General features: G+C 33.8%; 1 protein-coding gene across 2 annotated transcripts in view; it reads left to right on the forward strand.

Moving 5' to 3' along the window:
- Nucleotides 1–21,983, forward strand: part of LOC127726553 (probable serine/threonine-protein kinase tsuA) — an 87,228-nt gene extending 65,245 nt beyond the window's left edge. For both annotated transcript variants that reach the window (XM_052233944.1, XM_052233945.1), the window contains exons 5-11: nucleotides 3,826–3,924; nucleotides 9,424–9,522; nucleotides 11,221–11,319; nucleotides 12,054–12,230; nucleotides 13,626–13,790; nucleotides 14,580–14,717; nucleotides 15,543–21,983. In XM_052233944.1, coding sequence (XP_052089904.1) covers nucleotides 3,826–3,924; nucleotides 9,424–9,522; nucleotides 11,221–11,319; nucleotides 12,054–12,230; nucleotides 13,626–13,790; nucleotides 14,580–14,717; nucleotides 15,543–18,671 — 3,906 coding nt within the window. In that variant the 3' untranslated portion in view covers nucleotides 18,672–21,983. The remainder of the gene's footprint in view (nucleotides 1–3,825; nucleotides 3,925–9,423; nucleotides 9,523–11,220; nucleotides 11,320–12,053; nucleotides 12,231–13,625; nucleotides 13,791–14,579; nucleotides 14,718–15,542) is intronic.
- The last annotated feature ends 345 nt before the right edge of the window (nucleotides 21,984–22,328 follow it).

A 22,328-nucleotide genomic window follows, 5' to 3' on the forward strand; every position in this document is an offset into this window, starting at 1 on the left:
GGTTCTTTGATATGCTGAATCTAACCATGTATTTAGATTTTTTATTTGTAGGCCCCGCTATCAAATTGGTTCATATTGAGGTCAAAAGGGTCCAAAATTAAACTTTGTTTGATTTCATCGAAAATTGAATTATTGGGGTTCTTTGATATGCCAAATCTAACCGTGTTTTTAGATTTTTAATTTGGGTCCCGTTTTTTAAATTGGTCTTCATTGAGGTCCAAAGGGTCCAAAATTAAACTTAGTTTGATTTTAACAAAAATTGAATTCTTGGGGTTCTTTGATATGCTGAATCTAAACATGTGTTTAGATTTTTGATTATGGGCCCAGTTTTCAAGTTGGTCCAAGTTGGGGTCCAAAATTAAACTTTTTTTGATTTCAACAAAAATTGAATATATGGGGTTCTTTGATATGCTGAATCTAACCATGAATTTAGAATTTTTATTTGTGGGCCCCCCTATCAAATTGGTTCATATTGAGGTCAAAAGGGTCCAAAATTAAACTTTGTTTGATTTCATCAAAAATTGAATTATTGGGGTTCTTTGATATTCCAAATCTAACCGTGTATTTAGATTTTTAATTTTAAGTCCCGTTTTTTAAATTGGTCTACATTAAGGTCCAAAGGGTCCAAAATTAAACTTAGTTTGATTTTAGCAAAAATTGAATTCTTGGGGTTCTCTGATATGCTGAATCTAAACATGTGTTTAGATTTTTGATTATGGGCCCAGTTTTCAAGTTTGTCCAAGTTGGGGTCCAAAATGAAACTTTGTTTGATTTTAACAAAAATTGAATATATGGGGTTCTTTGATATGCTGAATCTAACCATGTATTTTGATTTTGGACATTGGACCATAATAGGTAAATTAAAAAAATTCAAGTTCTTAGACCACATTCTTTCTGTGTCAGAAACCTATGCTGTGTCAAATATTTAATAACAATCAAAATTCAGAGCTGTATCAAGCTTGAATGTTGTGTCCATACTTGCCCCAACTGTTCAGGGTTCGACCTCTGCGGTCGTATCAAGCTGCGCCCCAGCGAAGCATTTTATTCTCATTGGTAAAGGCCATACGGTTGCCAATAATTGCTTACATCCACTTTATTTGAACTTTGGTCAATAGTTGTCTCATTGGCAATCATACCTCATCTCCTTATTTTTATAATAAAATATATAAAAATGCTTTTCCACAGAGCTGTCTCATATTAAGGGTAGAAGTAATTTTTTGTAATTTACCCCAAATTTTTTTATCTTCAAATTTCCCAAAATTGGTGACTAAAATCAAAACCACTGCAGAAACTGCTCCACAGAGCAGCATCAGTATGTGCGGTATATATGTCAATGAGATATCATCCAAACAACAAAAATAACGCCTAGGGGTCAATAAACAAAACCATCTTCAACAAAAATGGGTGTGTACAATTTGTCCTATTGATTTTTGAATTTACTGTCTGAGGTCAAGGTCAAAGTTACTAAAATAAAATTTTTAAGGGAGCAACATCCCCAATATAAACCTGAATGGCATATAGTGACCTCATAGTTTTTTTTATGATTTCATACAGTAATACACTATATGCTTTTCATTGGCCTAGAAATTTTGTTTGAATTATCTTCTTATTGACTTAAATATGCCTTAGCATGCTTAGTTCCTAAACTCGGTGCAATTTTGAACTTGAATCTTTTTTTTGTGGCAATCCCTATCATTAAAAACTATGTTGACCTTCAGATGTTTTTGTTATTGTTGGGTAACTGTCTCATTGATGTGACTTCTCATCTCCTTTTATTCAAATTAAATGCAAAAAACTCGTATGTATTACCATAAAGGATAAGAATGAGCTCTCAAATGTCACTGTACTGCCTAAGATTCAATGTAGCAAAGAAATAGCACTTCAGACTCAAATAACAAATAAAATACAAAGTAGGGTCAATTTTACAAAATTTGAAATAGAACCTTTTTATGCTAATTCCAGAATCTTTATTAAAATTTGGTGTCTGGTTTTGAAATGAGCTTGTATTAATTAACGCTGTTTGATACACATGTAGAAAATAACGCTGTCATGTTTTATATACTATTTGTAAAACATGTTCAGGTGCTAGATTTCTCATTTTTTGTACCAGATACGTGTCGTCTTTCTGATAAGAAAATTTCTGTCCTGTATTTAAATATTACATAATTCATCAACAAATTGAATTTACAAGTAAATTGACTGAAAGAAATTGTTTTGTGTCGATTTGTTTGCAGTGATTCATGATTTGGTATTCAGTTTAAGACCAATATACCATCACGTCACGATACATTTCATCTATTACTTTTATTATATTTATTTTTTAATTGAATTGAATGGCCTTATTTCCATATTTTAATTTAATTACAAAAATACTCCATTTTCGTTTCTTTTTATAGAAATACCGTTTAAGATTATATCAGACTGTTTTAATTTAGTTTTGAAAGGGCGATAATTAAAAACATATAAAAACTATAATTTATAAGTTATCAATTAAAGTTTGTCTGAAGTGAAATGAGACAAGATGAGTCAAATGTTTTATGGGTCTTTACTTCATTACCTGGTTAGATGTTTATCGCTGTGTGTATAGGATGAACACATACCATTGTCAAGGAGTTCCTTTCATGGTGTGACCTGTCAAAATTTTGGTGTTCGTGACTTTGTCAGGGAACACCTATGTTAGTTTTGGTGTACCCATAGCTGTTCTATTACACTGTCAGGGTACACCTATGATGTTAGTTTTGGTGTACCCATAGCTGTTCTATTACACTGTCAGGGAACACCTATGATGTTATTTTTGGTGTACCCATAGCTGTTCTATTACACTGTCAGGGAACACCTATGATGTTATTTTTGGTGTACCCATAGCTGTTCTATAGCACTGTCAGGGAACACCTATGATGTTAGTTTTGGTGTACCCATAGCTGTTCTATTACACTGTCAGGGAACACCTATGTTAGTTTTGGTGTACCCATAGCTGTTCTATAGCACTGTCAAGGAATACCTATGATGTTAGTTTTGGTGTACCCATAGCTGTTCTATAGCACTGTCAGGGAACACCTATGATGTTAGTTTTGGTGTACCCATAGCTGTTCTATAACACGCACTGTCAGGGTACTATCAATGATGTTGAAGATTTGGTGAAAAATGAAATTGACACATATACACATATAAATAAAGTGATTTCTTCAATGAAGTTGTAATAAAACCATCCAGTTAAGAAAATCCCATCCCCACAAAAAAATAAAGAAAAATGAAGCAGACAGAACAGGGGCTTTATAAATTGAAGTGAATAAAACACTTAGAGAACTTAGAACTATATAAGTAAGGGGAATATTATGTTACTGACAAAAGGGTAGCAAAATAATTACTGTAAATTCAGAAATTATTGCGTGCATTTATTATTGCGATTTTGTCATTTTAGACTAAAATGCGATTTTGAGGAAAATCCTGTTTAATTTATATAAAAAATTTCAAAATGCGAGTTAAAATTATTGCGATTAGAACCCTGTCACATTTTTTGCAATAATAAAAACATCGCAATAATTTCTGAATTTACAGTATAGTGGTTTGAGTACTGAAAAACCCCATTCGCGACAATCACTGAACAACTTATTCAAGGTTAAGAAACTCATTGTAATCTAGGGGAGATAACTCAGGTAGACAATATTTACTTGATTTTCAATGCTCATTAACTTGATCATAGAATTGTTCTTTAAACTATTTTGATTTGAGTGCTTTTGATGAGTCTTATATAGACAAACATTAATCTGGTTGACCAAATTATAAGCCGAGTATGTTTGATGACTTTTAATTTTCTGTTTTCAGCATGGAAATGGTGTCATCCATGAATCAGCCTGGAATGGTTTTAGTCAGACATTAGAACTGTTGATTAAACACCATTGCAATGCTATTCTAACTAATAAGGTAAGCGAATTTCATTATTTTTTTTGAATAATTAATGATTTAACATTAACTGCGACGGAATGAGTCATAGGTGTTGCTTTTCAGGCCCCATTGGAGTTAGCAGCGGTGTCAACAATTATTAAGTTTTCTGCTTAAGTTAGTTTGAAAGGAACTATTTGTGATAGCTCATTGATATTTTCTATAAAGTTGCATTACTATCAGTACATATCAGTTTGAAGACTATTTTGAGGCCTTGTCCCCTAGGTCATGGTCCAGTGACTTTCAATTTTCAATGCTAAGTTGTCTGCTTAAGTTAGTTTGATGTTTGATAAGAACTACTTGTGAATCAATGAAATGTTCTATAAAGTTGCATTACTATCAGTACATATCAGTTTGATGACTATTTCAAGGCCCTGCTCTCTAGGTCATGGTCCAGTGACTTTCAATTAATTACCAATTTTCAATAGTAACTTTTCTGCTTAAATTAGTTTGATGGGAACTATTTATGATATTGTCTATAAAGTTACATTAACACTATCAGTACATCTCAGTTTAACAATCATTTTGACTAGCTGCTCTCCATGTCATCTCAGTGTATTCAGTAGATTTTATATGTCTAGGTCATAAATCAAAGTGTTTATGATAATCAGCCCCAATCACTATTTACACAATGATTTTTTAAACTACAGTTAGTCGACTTGCAAGAGTAATTTTAACTGAATCACTTTGTGTGTACTTGATCATATAATGTTTTTTGACTGAATCACATTGTGTGTAATTTATCACATAATGTTTTTTCTGAATCACTTTGTGTGTACCATTTCAAGTTTGTCATATGCATTACATTTGTGTGATAAGAGAACAAAGGGATAACATACTCAGAATGATTAAGCATATCCTACAACAACCCCCACCTCCCAATAAGAGGTCTAGATGCAAGCACAAAAATAAGAATAATTCATTTACTATTAGGTAATTCATTTACTATTAGGTAATTCATTTACTAGTAGGTAGGTGTTCAAATGTTTGTTGACTTGATGAAGGACAGGAAATCATGACTGCTACTGGAAAAAAAGAGGAGGTTGGATAGGGGCACAAATTGTGTTGAAATTGGTCAACTACAGATCCCTAAAAGAGTTATGACAAGAGTCTCTAAAAATGAGGAGTTGAATTCATAATTTTTATGCCCCCGCCGTAGCGGAGGGGGCATTAAGTTTTACCCTTGTCCGTCTGTACGTACGTCCCAAAATTGGTTACCGTTCTCTAACTTGAGTTTGCCTCAACCAAATGTTATGAAACTTATAGACAATGTAAGTTACCACAAAACACAGATTGTGTTTTGTCTGGGTCACTTTAACCATTCTAGAGTTATGCCCCTTTATAAATGGAAAAATTGCAAAATTTTTAGTTTCCGTTCTCCAACTTAAGTTTTCCTCAACCAAATGTTATGAAACTTATACACAATGCTTATTACCACCAAATACAGATCAAGTTTGAATTTTGGTAGCATCACTTTAACCGTTCTAGAGTTATGCCCCTTTATAAATGGAAAAATTACAAAATTTTTAGTTTCCTTTCTCTAACTTAAGTTTGCCTCAACCAAATCTTATGAAACATATACACAATGCTTATTACCACAAAATACAGATCAAGTTTGAATTTTGGTGGGGTCACTTTAACCATTCTCGAGTTATGCCCCGTTATGAATGGAAAAAAATGCAAAATTTTTAGTTTCCTTTCTCTAACTTAAGTTGCCTCAACCAAATGTTATGAAACTTATACACAATGCTTTTTACCACAAAACACAGATCAAGATGAATTTTGGTAGCGTCACTTTAATCATTATCGAGTTATGCCCCTTTATAAATCGGAAAATTGGAAAATTTTTAGTTTCCGTTCGGTAACTTAAGTTTGCCCTAACCAAACATTATGAAACCTATACACAATACTTATTACCTTAAAACTCAGATCAAGTACAAATTTGGGTAATGTCACTTTTATTGTTCTTGAGTTACGTCCCTTTATAATGGTGTATGCAAGCGGGGGCGTACGCCCCCCCCCCCCCCCCCCCCCCCCCCCCCTTTTCTTGCACTTTTTTTTTTTTTTTTTAATTAAGACTGTAAAATGATTAATCAGACTAGATTTCGTTTACTTTGCCATTTCCCGTATATTTTATGCGACAATTCGTTACTTATAAAGATATTATTCGCTCGTATTTACGTGTAATATATTATTGATTATGTCAAAGTCACGTGATTCGCTACCGTGGAGTTGACCAGTATGTCGAAATAACGTCACTCAGTCATTTTGAAATTCAAATTACAGTAACACATTGCTAAGGCTGAGGATGACAAGACAAGCATGACTCATTCAAAGCGACAAAGGACGTATTGACTCCTATTTCACAATTCCACCCAACAGAAGGTAATACTCTATTACACTCACATGATGAAAAAAAGTTCCACAGCTATAATATTTACCTACGAAAACATGTTTAACCCCACACGCCCCAGCCCATTAATAACATTGCTGAATAATGATCCCCAGTCAGTAATCTCTAGATAGATTAAAAGTCTTAGGTACGGACCATTTGATTTTTGGGGGGGTCTAAGATATTTTAGAGAAAAAAAAATTCTGGCCCTGATTTTTGCCTTAAAAAAAAATTCTGGCCATACCTGGGTTGAAAACAATAATCTTGCCCACTTTTATACTATTAGAAAAAAAAATTTCCAACAAAATTATTTAGCATTAAATGTATAAAAAACTGGCGTAATTTTTGTCGAGCCTGCGACTTTTGTCGCAGAAAGCTCGACATAGGGATAGTGATCCGGCGGCGGCGGCGGCGGCGGCGTTAGCTAACTTCTTAAAAGCTTTATATTTTAGAAGGTGGAAGGTCTGGATGCTTCATACTTTGTATATGGATGCCTCATGTTACGAAGTTTCCGTCAGTCACATGTCCAATGTCCTTGACCTCATTTTCATGGTTCAGTGACTACTTGAAAAAAAAGTTCAGATTTTTTGTAATGTTAGATTCTCTCTTATTATAAGTAATAGGATAACTATAATTGGTATGTGCGTACCTTGCAAGGTCGTCATGCCCGTCAGACAGTTTTCACTTGACCTCGACCTCATTTCATGGATCAGTGAACAAGGTTAAGTTTTGGTGGTCAAGTCCGTATCTCAGATACTATAAGCAATAGGTCTAGTATATTCGGTGTATGGAAGGACTGTAAGGTGTACATGTCCAACTGGCAGGTGTCATCTGACCTTGACCTCATTTTCATGGTTCAGTGGTTATAGTTAAGTTTTTGTGTTTTGGTCTGGTTTTCATATACTGTATGCCATAGGTCTACTATATTTGGTGTATGGAATGATTGTAAGGTGTACATGTCTAGCGGGCAGGTGTCATCTGACCTTGACCTCATTTTCATGGTTCAGTGGTCAAAGTTAAGTTTTTGAGTTTTGGTCTTTTTTTCTAATACTATATGCAATAGTTCAACTATATTTGGTGTATGGAAATATTTTATGATCTATTTGGCAGTCACGCAGGTTTTATTTGACCTTGACCTCATTTTCAAGGTTCATTGCTCAGTGTTAAGTTTTTGTGTTTTGGTCTGTTTTTCTTAAACTATAAGCAATAGGTCAACTATATTTGTTGTATGGAAGAATTGTTAGCTGTACATGCCTGCCTAGCATGGTTCATCTGACCTTGACCTCATTTTCATGGTTCATTGGTCAATGTTTAGTTTACTTGGTTAATGTTAAGTTTATGTGACAGTTGTAATAAAGCTTTATATTTAGGACTATCAACATAATATCAATGATTAGTAAAGAAGGCGAGACATTTCAGCGTGTGCACTCTTGTTTTTGTTGGTTCGCATGTAAATCCCAGGCCACCCTCAGAAAATCAAATGGTCCGTGCCTAAACTCTTGTTGGTATTTGAATTACTATTCTTGTGTTTCTTAATGTTTTTAAAAGGAGTTTAGACTAAAGAGAGGGATGTGACTGGAATGTCTGTTTCACCGAACTGGTATACTGAGTACTTTTTTCAAGGACCGACTGCAACCTGCCTGCTAGGTGTGGCCTTTAGGTCTCCATTTTTGACAGTCATTCACAACTTCGTTGTCATTTCAGACTCATTCATAGCCTTTGGTTGATTTTGAACCACTCACTTCCCTTGTTGGGTGAAACATTTCAACCATACATTTGGATAAAAATCATTGATTATGAAAAAATCATTGAAGATTTTTCTCGACGAAATCCGAGGAAGATGCTTCTAGTGAACCCTATGGCTTAGACGACAGATTTGTACAGAAGTCATCTCTAGAAACTCACAATAAATGTTTTTGTGGATATATTTTTTATTGATAAGTGAATAAAGTAAAACATCAATTATATTAGTATGTATGATCAGATGCATCTGGGGTGTGAATCACAAATTCTCAATGCATTCTTCAGATGCTAGTTGTGACCTCTATTTCAGTGACTGACTTGGCTAGGGAGAATTTTTCCATGTCCATTTTTTACTGACAAATCCCACATCAAATATATTGGTACATAGCTTTGGATCCATCCAATCATTTTATAATAGACAATTAATGGGGAGAATACGGCATCAAAAATGTTCAACCCTTACACTTTAACTATAAAATATACATGCCGCATGTCAAGAACCGTTTAATTAGTGCATTTTACACTTATTTTATGTTTTTTAGCCAAAAAAAGGTAAAAAAAAAATTTTGCCTTGCTCCGCTCCGCGAAAGATTCTATTCTACGCCCCCCCTTTTAAAAATCCTGGATCCGCCCCTGGGGACACATTCTCCATTTATTTATTTTGAATGGATGTAGATGCATAACTAGTAATACATCTCTCACTGCAAAAACAAAGGCTCCCTCAGGACTGGCCACTGCTGGACAGAGATCCAGTAAATAATTTTCTATGTCCTTCGTATACCCTTGGCATTGATCAAAATTGAAATGGTATTAGCATTGCATTGTGGATCTTTATGTGCCACCTACGATTGTAGTAAGGGCATTATGTTTTCTGGTCTGTGCGTCCGTCCGTTTGTCTGTTTGTCTGTCTGTCCCGCTTTAGGTTAAAGTTTTTGGTCAAGGTAGTTTCTGATGAAGTTATATAAAGTCCAATCAACTTGAAACTTAGTACACATGTTCCCTGTCATATGGACTTTCTAATTTTAGTGCCAAATTAGAGTTTTGACCCCAATTTCACGGTCCACTGAACATAGAAAATGATAGTGCGAGTGGGGCATCTGTGTACTATAGACACATTCTTCTTATACATGTATTTATATAGTTTAACAAAAATATGTCTCTCAAGTCTTTGATAGGTATAAAGGTACATGCAGTAGGAGAAATAGAGCTGTGTTTGCAGCTCAGCCTGTAAGGGGGACAGGTATAGGGTCTATTTCAGTCTGGATTTACAGCTCTACATTTAGCCAGTCAGAATGATCACTTTCGAAGTACAGAGAGTAATGTATTATTACTTTTATATATTTTAGTCTGGATTTACAGCTCTACATTTAGCCAGTCAGAATGGTCACAATCAAAGTGCTAGAGTTCTTTTGTATGGAGGCTGTAATGCAGACCTAAAAAACAATGTAAGCATAAATAGCCATGTTATCAGACAGATCTGAGCTATCTGAGCTTCATGTCAGTGCCTAAGGATGTTTGTAATCTTTTTCTACAGTATTCTTTAACAAATATTTCCTGATTTTCTCTAAAAAAAACACTTCTGAAATTGTTAAAAATCTTATTTATGTATTTTTCATACAGTTAAATGTCCTGAATATGCATGAAATATTTGCCACTGGATATTTATCAAACAATCAATTGATCAGTGATAAATAGTTTTAAATTTGTTTCTTCCTATGAATTTAACATTATTTTTCTGAAAACAGTTTTTCCCATCAAAAATTCTTAATCTTCAAATGCTTGTACTTCAAATTCAATCCATTATTTAGATGTATGGAGTAGTTTACATTACCTTTTGAAAAAAATACCATCCTTTATGAAAAGGCTGTCATTTTGAATTTTAGTGGCTAATTTAACAACTTGATGCAATTTTATTAAATAATTATAAGTATAGTGTTTATACTTTGAAATATTACATATACCTGTATTTGATTCAGAGTGTTATTAAAGATGCTTACAAAGAAATCTTAAATAATGACCCATAAAAAAAACCCTCTTACATTAATTATTCAAATGTACATGAAGCCATTACATTGATTATTCAAATGTACATGAAGCCATTAGTAAATTTTGAAAAGAATTTATCATTAAGTACTGTTCACATGTTCGTCAGAAAGAACTATAATGATACAGTTGTTTTGATCTCTCTACCATGAAATAAAAACATCATAAAATTGTCAAGTACATGTACCAATAATACCCCTAAAACTTCATTTAAAAGATATTTTCATGAATTAGATTATTGGTGAAACTTTGTGGATTCTTTATTATTCATGGGATACCAATTTTTCTTGGATTTCATAGGTATAGGTGGACAAATAATTTAGGTGTTCAACAAAATACAAATTTCCTGCAAGTCTTTTTGCAAACTTTGGCAAATCAATGAAATCAACTATCCATGAAAAAAACTATTTTTCCTCCACAAAAATGGGAACCCTCAAAATAAATGAATTCACAGTAGCCCAGTTCTTCAGGAGTTGATCAAAATGTTTAAATCTATGTCACAATACTAATGTTGTATAAATATGTCAATCTATGGATATGCTTGAATTATCATCTTTTTTCAGAATATTTAAATTAATGCTTTTAGACATTGTAGCTCCCTAGTGGAATCAGTTAATATAATGATATTTTAGGTATTGGTTCATGACCTGGCTTCTGTTTCACAAAAAGTATGATTTTATTGCTACATGTAGTAATTAATTACATAATTATTAATAGAAAAACAGGATATGGGGCATTCATCCTATATAGTGTGTTAAGAATGTAAGACTCCTTCCTAGCTGTGAGATGCAGGTCAGAGTGATACTGAACAGCTAACAATTTAATGCAAGGCTGAAATGAATTTTCTGTACACTTACACAAGGAGAAGGAGCTACTTGCCCCTCCAAAGTACTTTTAAAGGTAATTTCCCTGGTTTTATGATGCTTAATTTAGCAGAACCTAGTAGAATACTTCACATTAATGCAGATCAGTTCTAAAGTAAAGGATTTCTATCTTTCAGTATGGAGATACAGCACTCCACACGGCAGCAAGGTATGGACATGCTGGTGTCACATGTATTTTGATCAGTTATACTAATGTAAAACATTTCTATCTTTCAGTATGGAGATACAGCCCTCCACACGGCAGCAAGGTATGGACATGCAGGTGTCACACGTATTTTGATCAGTGCCAGATGTAGGCTCAATGAACAGAACAAGGTATATACCTATCAGATGTATATTTTTTACCCAATTGAGATAGCAAGACTTACATGGAACATGTTTCTTTAGAATTGATATTGGTAAAAGAATTCAATTTGATTATTTATAAAAGGGAAAATATATAAGTAAGTGAAAACTATAAGTAAAAAGATGTGGTATGATTGCCAATGAGACAGCTATCCACCAGAGACTGAAAAGAGTGAGGAATTATACAACTAATGTACAGTAGAGCCATCAATGAGGAGCAAAACCTATACTTAACAATATTTTATGCCTCCGCCATGGTGGAGGGGGCATTAAGTGTTATCCTTGTCTGTCCGTACGTACGTATGTACATCCCAAAATTAGTTTATGTTCTCTAACTTTAGTTTGCCTCAACCAAATGATATGAAACTTGTACACAATGCTTATTAGTATTACCATAAAACACAGATCAAGTTCAAATTTGGGTTGTGTCACTTTTACCATTCTTGAGTTATTTTCCTTTATAACATTATATGCAAGTGGGGGCATCATCTGATTCCCCTGGACATATTCTCCATATATTTAATGATAAGATACCACTTTGTATTATGGCAAATGTTCCTTCATAATAGTTTTCACCACAAAGAAAATTTAAAGAAAAAGTTGCTGACCTGTACCTGTTTGGTTTCTTTTAAAATTCAGGGACTTAAATCATATTGATGTGGCCTAATAATCCGATTTAAAATTTGCTGCATATTTTATTTTAGAATGGTGACACTGCACTACATATCTCTTCTGCTTTGAAGAGGAAGAAGATCGCTAAACTGTTAGTGGAAGCTGGCATTGATATTTATATTGTCAACAAACAAGAGGAAACTGCCATTGATGTGGCTAAACGAAAAGATCACCCTGAAGTCATCATAACAATTACATCACTGTTAAAGGTACGATACGAGAATTAAGATTATGTGCATCATTACAGGAATTGAAACATATTCCTTTATATATATATATATTGGTTGCACCATAAGCTTTTTGACAAATTTTCAATATTTTTTACTTCTTTTTTATATATAATTTTACAGAAAATGATAATCTTGGTGATCAGTTATCCTTAGCAATTGTAAATAAAAGCAATAGTAGTATACCACTGTTTAAAAGTCATAAATCGATTAAGCGAAAACAAATCCGGGTTACAAACTAAAACCAAGGGAAACATATCAACTATAAGAGGAAACAAACAGAACAACAGAAACACTGAACTGCAACAAAAACAAATGCCAACATACATAGAAAAGGACTATTTGATAACAACCACCATATTCCTGACTTGGTACAGGATATTTTAAGAAAAAATGGTGGGTTGAACCTGGTTTTATGGCTAGCCAAACCTCCCGCTTATATGGCAATGTTAAAATTACCGCTAAAATGACAACACTACATGACAGGAATACAGTACAAATAAATGCAAGAACACTCAGGACAAAAGAAATACATAAATAAATAATATAATAGTACATTACAACATGTAAACCGCAGAATAACAACAGACACCTCCCATGTATTTACGACAGCACACCAGGACACCACAAACGAAGTATAAAATGATCGTCACATGAATGGATCAACACCACAAAAAGTGACTTATTTTTTGTGATGTTTATATTATCCTTTAACCTTTATTGTAACCTTTATTCATGTGAAATTTGTTACTGACATTGCTTAGATTAGGGAAATTACAATGGTCCTGCAAGTCCACTAGACTGCAAAACACAGGACCTGCAAGTCTACGACTTCAAAACACAGGACCTGCAAGTCCACTTGACTGCAAAACACAGGACCTGCAAGTCCACTTGACTGCAAAACACAGGATCTGCAAGTCCACTTGACTGCAAAACACAGGACCTGCAAGTCCACTTGACTGCAAAACACAGGACCTGCAAGTCCACTTGACTGCAAAACACAGGATCTGCAAGTCCACTTGACTGCAAAATACAGGATCTGCAAGTCCACTTGACTGAAAAACACAGGATTGATTTTGATATAAGATAAGAAGAATTGGTATGATTGTCAATGATACAACTCTCCACAAGAGACCAAATGAGATACAGGATTCATTTTGAGTCCACTGCATACATAGGATTCTGTAGAGCTCTCTTGACTGCAAAACATATAGTACAGACAACTGTCTCATGTTAAAGACTGTATGTTGCCCTTCATATGTCTTTTAGTGATTTGTGTTGCTGGGTTCTGTCCCATTGATGTATACCTAACATTTCTTTTCTGCAGAACCCTTTATGAAGTTTTACAGGTGGTTTATTGGGCCTTATATTTTTCAGACCAAAGCTCAGGTTCACCCATCACCGAAAATGGTAAATTTCAGTGAAATACCTGTGGATATAGATGGACCTGTTGTAGTCCCAGATGAAGACCTACCTGTACAAAAGACAGAAAAGGCAGAAAAAGGCAGCAAATTTTTCTCATTCTTGAAGAAAAAGAAAAAGGTAAACAAAATGTATATAAAGCTTCAGGATATTACGAGAAGTATGGTAATATGCAATGAGTAGACAGAAGTATGGTAATATGCAAATGAGTAGACAGTGTTATGGTAATATGCAAATGAGAAGACAGTGTTATGGTAATATGCAAATGAGTAGACAGAAGTATGGTAATATGCAAATGAGTAGACAGTGTTATGATCATTAAGCCAAATTAAACGATGCAGAAGAAAATTCAAATTGGTAAACTTAGTAACAGACAAGAAAGACGAGATAAAAACTTCACCGTAAAGGGTTCTTATATTTGAAGACTAAATGGTCAGGGCTCGACAGTACCATTTGTCCTATTGTCTGGGACAAGTAGACATAGGCGTCGGACAAGTAGAATCACCACATGAGTTGTCCGACGGGATGTTTATTAATAAACACCATGGATTCTTTATTATTTGTGGATACCAATTTTTGTGGATTTAATGGGTACAGGTGAACCACAAATTTAAATGTTTAATGAAGTACAAATTTTACATAGGCTTGTATGCAGATGTTTTTAAAACCATTTTATTTCTTGACGTAGCATTTAACCCTTATTTGTGAATCCTAGATGCATCACTTTGCCTGGAATAATCATCTAACCAAACGCTATTGGTAATTAGATCTGACACAATTTAGTCTAATAGTACATGTATCTGTAATAGAGTGTATAGTTATGTGATGGCAGGTATACTAATTGTGGCATTTTATCTTTTAAAAAATTGTCACAATGAAATTTTTTTTTATTAGTTTGATTATTTTCAGGAGAAAGATAAACCAGCTCCGCCAGGAAGCCAAGTCCACCCAGCTGAAGGTAAAGATGCTGTACATGGCTTCTTTAGTCAGTACATACCTAAGACTGGACAACAGTATTACAGAGATTTAGCTGGTAATATAAAGCAGGTTCGTGACTTAAATCACTCTCAGTATGATAGGCTAATTTGATAATTTAAATTCAGAAATTTGTGCGATGTTTTATTATTCTGAGGGATGAGTTTTGCAAAAAAAGTAAAATCTCTCTTTTTAGATGCTTACCATGGTTCCTTTGCTAGATGCCAATTATGTTACCTATATGCACTGAACAATAACGAGGTTGCATACTGTGGATTCATTATTATTCGTGGGATACTAATTTTAATGGGATACTAATTTTAATGGCTTTCGTGGGTTTAGAAATACTATAATGAAAAATGACAAAAAGACAACAACAGTCCACATAACACTACATAGAAAACTACTAAAGATTGAGCAACAACACAAACCGTGGGTGATCTCAGGTGCTCCAGAAGGGTAAGCAGATCCTGCTACACATTTGGCAGCCGTCATGTTGCTCATCATGGTAAGTACCAATTCAGTGATCAATCTCATTGGGTGATGTCACAATCAAGGAAAAGAGAAACCGCATACCGGTAATAATTTTAACATACAAAAATTCTTAAATAGAAAGTTAATTAGTACAGACAAGAAAACTTTTCTCAGGAATAAATATGCCCCAACTGAAATATACAAGAGAACTATAAAACACCTCGAGCTAAGGGAAACTTTTATGTCCTCTGCACAGTAGGAGTGTTTAGTGGGAACCAAGAGATATGGTGTATTAATTCTCTACTCAAAATCGCTACATGCACTTGACAAAAATAGCAGAATATTTACAGAGATGTTTTATACATGTAATATTCATTTCTTATTTGGTAGCTTATTGAAATTTTTTTGTTTTGTTTTCAACAGGGACCAATAGGATACACCCCAATTTGTCAGTGTATGCCTGCACTGCAACAGTTGGAGAAGCGAGTCGGTCAGGATAAGGAACATATCTATGAACATATTGATGCTTCTCATCAAATCCTGAAAAATCGTATGGATCAGTTAGATAAGAAAACTACTCAACAAATTATGACATTTGACAGGTGGTCCAGGGATAGATTTGACGAAGAAGAGAGAAATTGTTACAATAGGATAGACCAGCGTATAGCTGATCAACAGCATTATATGGCACATAAGAATCGTGGCGGTATGGATGTGGATGATTGGTTAGAGGCAAAATTGTCCAAGTATGGTCATTGTTTAGACCATCATCATGACGATACTGCTTTACCAAGTAATAATATTTTCACAGACATTCATCAGACTGAAAATGGCCGATTATTTCGCTCTCGATCAGATGAGACGCTTTCGCAGTCTGATAATCACAGTGGGAAATTTCGTAAGAGACAATTTTATGAATCACGTCAGCAAGCAATGCAGGAAATCAGGGCATGGCAACTCCCTCCTTATAGTAAAGACAGGGGTGCCAAGAATTACAATCCGGTTGTTGGACGTAGAGACAATTACGGTGTTCAGAACCCACAAACTCTCAATAGGAATGCTAATCAGCAAAGTGGGAGACAACATTTTGTTTCGCCTGTTACTAGTCATCAAAATGTACGATCATCTTCACGACCTGACTTCATATCACCGAGTACTGCTTCGACTAGTCGTAGTCCATACTTGTCACATGACCAAGTTTATGGTAATCAATACAGTGGCTATGATCAAGGTGCTATTCCAAAGAAACTTTCAACCTCACAAACTTTGCATGGAATGCATGAGCATCAAACATCAGTGCGTCAAGAATTAACCCCACGAACTCATAATACTGTGTTAAATCATAGAACTTCTGTGCAAAGAGACACTAGCCCAATAACTCATAACACTGTGTTAGGACTTAGAACTGCCGGGCATAGAGATGCTAGCCCACTAACTCATAGTACTCCAATGGTTCATAAAACTACAGCACAGAGGGATGCTAGCCCTCTCAATCATAGTACTCCTAAATCACGAGAATCTAGTCCCTTTCATTATCAGTATCTTCCTCATCAAAGAATGGTGAAAAGTAAAACTGAACCAGAAAATCTATCACCTAGACAAAATGAAAGTAGAACTATTCAAAGTGAAAGTAGGAAAGCACAAAGTGGGAGTAGAATTAACCAAAGTGGGTTAAGAAATATTCAAAATGACAGTAGACAAGTTCAGAATGACCGAACTATTTATAGTGACAGCCGGCAGATTTATCAACATCCCAGGAGTACACAACACGAAAACAAACACTCACAAAGGGAACAATTTGATAGACAAAATGAAGTGAGACGATCAAATATGGAGACTAGAACTCTACAGAATGAAAGTAGAAACAGTGAAACACGGCGGAGTTTTCCCGAAAGGGGGTCCTCAAACATAAGCATAGGTACTAATGTGACCTCCAATTCCTCCAGCACCGGACAGGGCCCCCTCACAGAGTCTGGTGCTGGAAAAGCAGTGGATAAGCCAACTTTCACAACATTTGGATATCCAGAGAGGGAAAAATTATACAATACTCAAGACAATACAAATTCGATCTCGAATAAGGGATATCCAAATGATTCGTCAGATTTACGCAGGTCAGGTATGTCAGTTCAACAGTCTGACTCCACATATGGTTACCATAGTGAAGTTATGAATAGACCTCAAAGCTCTGAAATACCATCACGGCATGATGGGAAACAAATTCCTGTGGAGAGAATGCCTCACATGGATAGGAGGAGTGTATATGACCAAAATAGTGTGAATAACTTAAAAAATAGTGCTATCAATTCTGTAAATAATGTTAATAGGGATGATATGTATTTATCCCAAGGTCATAGCAGTATGCAAATGAGTCGGCAGAGGTCAAGGTCAACTGATGGAATACTATTAGATGATACTGACCTGTCGTCAGCCCATCAGATGAAATTGAAAATGAAGGATCCGTCTTCCATGCAGAGATCTGGAACTCCTAGTTCTCCGCGAACTGGTCAAAATTATAGTGTGCCATTAGAGTCAATGAAGAGGTCGGCATCACAGTATGGGAATTCAAAGTCATATTCAAATGATAGAACTGATATGAAACCATATTCTAATGATCAAAACAATAAAAATTTACAAAGTGGTCAATATTATAGTTCTTCACAGGGAAATATAAACAGAAATCCTGTAAACTATTCTGTGTTGGGTTCAAAAGGACAGATTTACAATTCTACGAGAGATGTAGATGTGAATAGACAAAATAGTGGACAGACTGGTTATAATAGAGACAGGCCTACTTGGGCCGGTGATACTACAAATATGGAAAATCCTTATGGATCTGTTCAAAACTTTACTAGAAGGGTAAACGATGGGAGGACTCCAGTGTCTGTTCCATCAGGACAAACATATAATACATACAATCCTAACTTCCAAGGTCATGATAATGTCATGTATTCGGATCAAACGAATGTGTCAAAAATCGGCAGCAAATCTGAATCTCATCTTAATCAGGAACAACATATTCAGGGTCAGGAAGTTATTACACGAACTGATAGGAATTTACAATCTACGCCAATTCAAGACAAAAGTCGTGAGGACAATAGTAGCAATCCTGATTCTGGATATAGCAGTAAAATCTATGGACGTAATTTGAATTCTGGGAATGCTCCCAGTACAAGTTGTACGCCTTCATCTTCATTCAGTACTGAACCAACTGACCATAACATTACACTTTCTAGCAATAATTCACCGCATCCTCAAGTCAATCATAGTGATTATGCACAAATAAACTCCGTTCAACAGCAATATCAGAAAGATTTAAGCAGTCATGTGCAGCATTGGTACCAACGCAAGTTAAAAGACGCAGCAAAAAATTTAAATGATGGTGAATATGGTTACCATAGTGACTACCATTCACTATCTAATGGCATTCAGAATTCAAATGACTTTAGCCAGTATGAGTATGCTCAGCAGTCACGGCAACCACTTTACCATGGAAACCAAACATATTCATCCTATCATCAGGTGCCAAACTATATTAGGGGTAGTGATGTTTAAGCTTTTTTGTTAAGACAAATACTTGTATATCATTAAAAGTGGATAAGTGAGAGCGCAATTTTGAATGTTGATACATTACAGTTAAAAATACCATTTAAACTTTACTTGCTAAACTTTTAAAACTTTTTTTTTTATTTTTAAGTTTTTCTTATTGAGAATTAACATAAATCAAACATTTTCCCACAAAAAAACATATTGCATGTATCTACAAGAACAAGGCAATAGTATTCCAAATTTCATATTTTACAGATACAAAACAATTAATATTACAATTTCTTATCTTGTTTAGTTGAGTTGTAATTGTGTTAGCTAATGAAGTCCTTAATTTTACAAATACAACAGATATTAAAATATGATCTTTGGTGGAAAAAAAAATAAGAAATTATTCATTCAATATTTTATATGAAATACAACTCTTGAAAATGTGTTGAAATGCATTTTATTTGTCCTGAAAAATTTCTATTATACACATTCTTTACTTCAACCAAAAATGCATGTATTGGAAGAAACAAAAAAAAAATTTTTTCTATAGAACAAAATTAGTATCTTATTTATCTTAAATATACTTCCTTCTTCCATGGATCAAAAATGAGTAATTCTATAATAAAACAGTCTGACTAGAAGAATCTTATAAAAAATATTAAGAACTGGCTAAAATTTAACAGTTCAAAGACCTATAGACACTGTAGATGAGAACATATTCACTCTTTTGTCCTGTAGTCTTATTACGGTAATAGAAAAGTTGCCTAATTTTCAATCAAGCCATATGGCCTTAAATATACATCAGTTTATAAAAAGATTTGATATTTGAATTTTGGATTAGTTTTTCTTCTTATGTCATTGACTTTATAAAGTAGAAAATATAAGGAACTATGCAATATCTTTTTCGATGCATTCTTATTTATTTTCTATTCAACTTCGTTGACAAACACCTATTGTTGAGGGGCGGAAGGACTTTTTTCAAGACATTGAGAAAGAGTCTGTATTTTTGTGGGAATTCAGGATTAACACCTATCAGGGCTATAGAATTAATTATTAAATTTTTCAGGATCAGTAAAAAGGTTTTATTTTTTCTGGAAATTGTGATTCAGCTTTTTTTTTTTTTGGGGGGGGGGGGGGGGGGGGAGGGGGGGAACTCGGGATGACACCACCTCATTGTAGTCTGAAGTCAGAGTCAGAGACAAAAGAGTGAATATACAGGATTCATTTCACATGTAGAATATCAGTGTTTATTTTAATGGGAAATTATTGTACAATGTATTTCTTTTGCAACACATCGACACTGTAATAATTAAGAACAATTATACGTAAAAACTATGCAATTTTCATTATATTATTCAGGGAGCATATGCCTATGATATAAGGTATTTGTAGTAGAAGTATACCAATTATAAGTTAAAAATCAGAAATCATAATGATATGATTTTTTTCATTTGCATGTCAGTAGTATAAAATGTACTGATATCAATAAAAAAAAAGAAAACAGTTGATGAAATGGGGGACAAGGAGAAAGAGGGGGGGGGGGGGGGGGGGTTACTCTCATATCCTGAAAAAGCTTTCGATTAAATATGAGTTGTGCAATCTCCATGGAATCTGGTCTGACCGTTTTCAGTAGATAATTACAAAATTATTGAAATTTCTGGGCCAATTCAAGCTAGGATACAGGCTTCCTGGTCTCCTAGGACTCAATGCAATACACCTTATGTATACTTCCTTTTAGTGTTAAAATTTAATGTTGATGACAGCTGTTTGTAGATACATTCCAAAGACAAAGTTGTTAATATGATCTCTTCCTTTGTAAGAATTCCACAATTTTATATACTTTATATTTTTTAATTTCATATTTATTTTGTAAATACAGAACTATATATATATTTAATTGTATATTATGATTTTATTTGTAGATAAGTCTTAATTGAATTTGTACATAATGGACTTAATTCTTATTTCAGAATTTCTTTACTTTTGTATGGTTCATTGTTTATATATAATTATAGTAAGATATCATGGACATATTGAAATATTATTGGATAAATCATTCTGTTATCTTGGTTACTGTATTTTTGTAAGAAACTTGAATCTTTTTTATGTTAATGGATTTCTAAGCAGTAACTGACAGCATAGATATTTTAATGCTGATGATTCATTTTTCTTCTTTCTATACTTACGTTTTCGTGGATTTCCTTGCATTGGTTATCCATATGCATTTATTTAAGTCTTCTACAAAATACAAATAGTCTGTAGGCTTGTATGCAAAATTTGTCAAAACTAGGAAATCAAATAACTTACAAAAAAATCCAGAACATTTTTTTTCTCAATTCACAGAGATTGAAAACTCAATCCGATTAAAATCTGGTGTTATGATACTAAGCTCTACCTAGAGTTAGGGTGGAGAGTATACATGATGAAAACAGCTGATTTTAATGAGATTTTTTTGGAAACTATAAAAGTGAACAAATCCACTATGACGTCATTGTTTTATCCCAGTTGGCCATGTAGATGATTTTTGTGAAATCCATTTTTTTTCTTCAGTTTTTAGATTAATAAATTTGTTATTTTTTTGTATTGCATGTCCATCATTTTGATGCCAGTTAATTGAAAGTATTACTGTTAATTCAGAAACGAATATGTGCATTTATTTTTGAAATCACTGATTACTGGTAAAAATGTGAGATCTTAATAATACCATTATAAAATTTTGTCTAGGAAAATAGCTATTGAAATTATGAATGCTAAGTGTTTTTGTGAACCCTAATTCTGTCGCAATTTTCGCATTAATAAAAACATTGCAGTTATTTCTGAATTTATAGTAGTTAAAAAAAACTGTTTTCATTTCCTGTGAAGATGATTATATCTCAAATTGAAATAAGTCATTTTGTTGGAAGGGAGAAGTGGTGGTGTAAAAGTTCCTTTCTACTCTCCCACTTCCATTTCAAATTAATGCCAAATTTTCTTAGATAATTCCATAAAATTATTACGAGTAAAGGGCCGAATTTTGGTAAAAATTTTAAGGAGTTACAGATAATATTCATTTTCTTTACCAATTTTTCACATAATGGACATGGTCTATGTAACTCTGGTAGATTGAATATTTTTCTACTCTTAAGTTCTGGTCCGGTTTTTTCAGTTGTAATTTCATCATATGTGTAATATGCAATAATTCAGAGCATAATTATATCAAACTATGTACATTAATGATTAGCATTCCATCCACCCGTATTCATATAAATACATACATAAACAAAATTGTTATTTTTATTATTATTATTATTATAAAATTTAAAATAATGAAATTAAAAGTATATGAATTTAGTTATGTTGAATTTCTTTTTTAATTAGAGGTGAGATTTTACCTCAAGTGAAAAAGTCGAGAACCATAACAGTTGTTGTCTTATGTGATATCCTAATATTTTTTGTTTGTTTGCTTGATAGAGAAATTGGTGTTGACGGTAGCTCTTTAATACTGTGGATTCATTAATATTCGTTGGATACGAATTTTCGTGGATTTCGTGGGTAAAGGGGAACCACGAATTTAAATGTTCAACGAATTACAAATTTCCTTAAGGAAATATGCAGACTTTGCCGAAACCACGAAATTAGATATCCACGAAAATGCAAGTTTTCTTCAATCCACGAAAATTGGTACCCACGAAAATA

The sequence above is a fragment of the Mytilus californianus genome, unplaced genomic scaffold (genome assembly GCF_021869535.1).
Source record: "Mytilus californianus isolate M0D057914Y unplaced genomic scaffold, xbMytCali1.0.p SCAF_18, whole genome shotgun sequence".
Taxonomy (NCBI): Eukaryota; Metazoa; Mollusca; class Bivalvia; order Mytilida; family Mytilidae; genus Mytilus; species Mytilus californianus.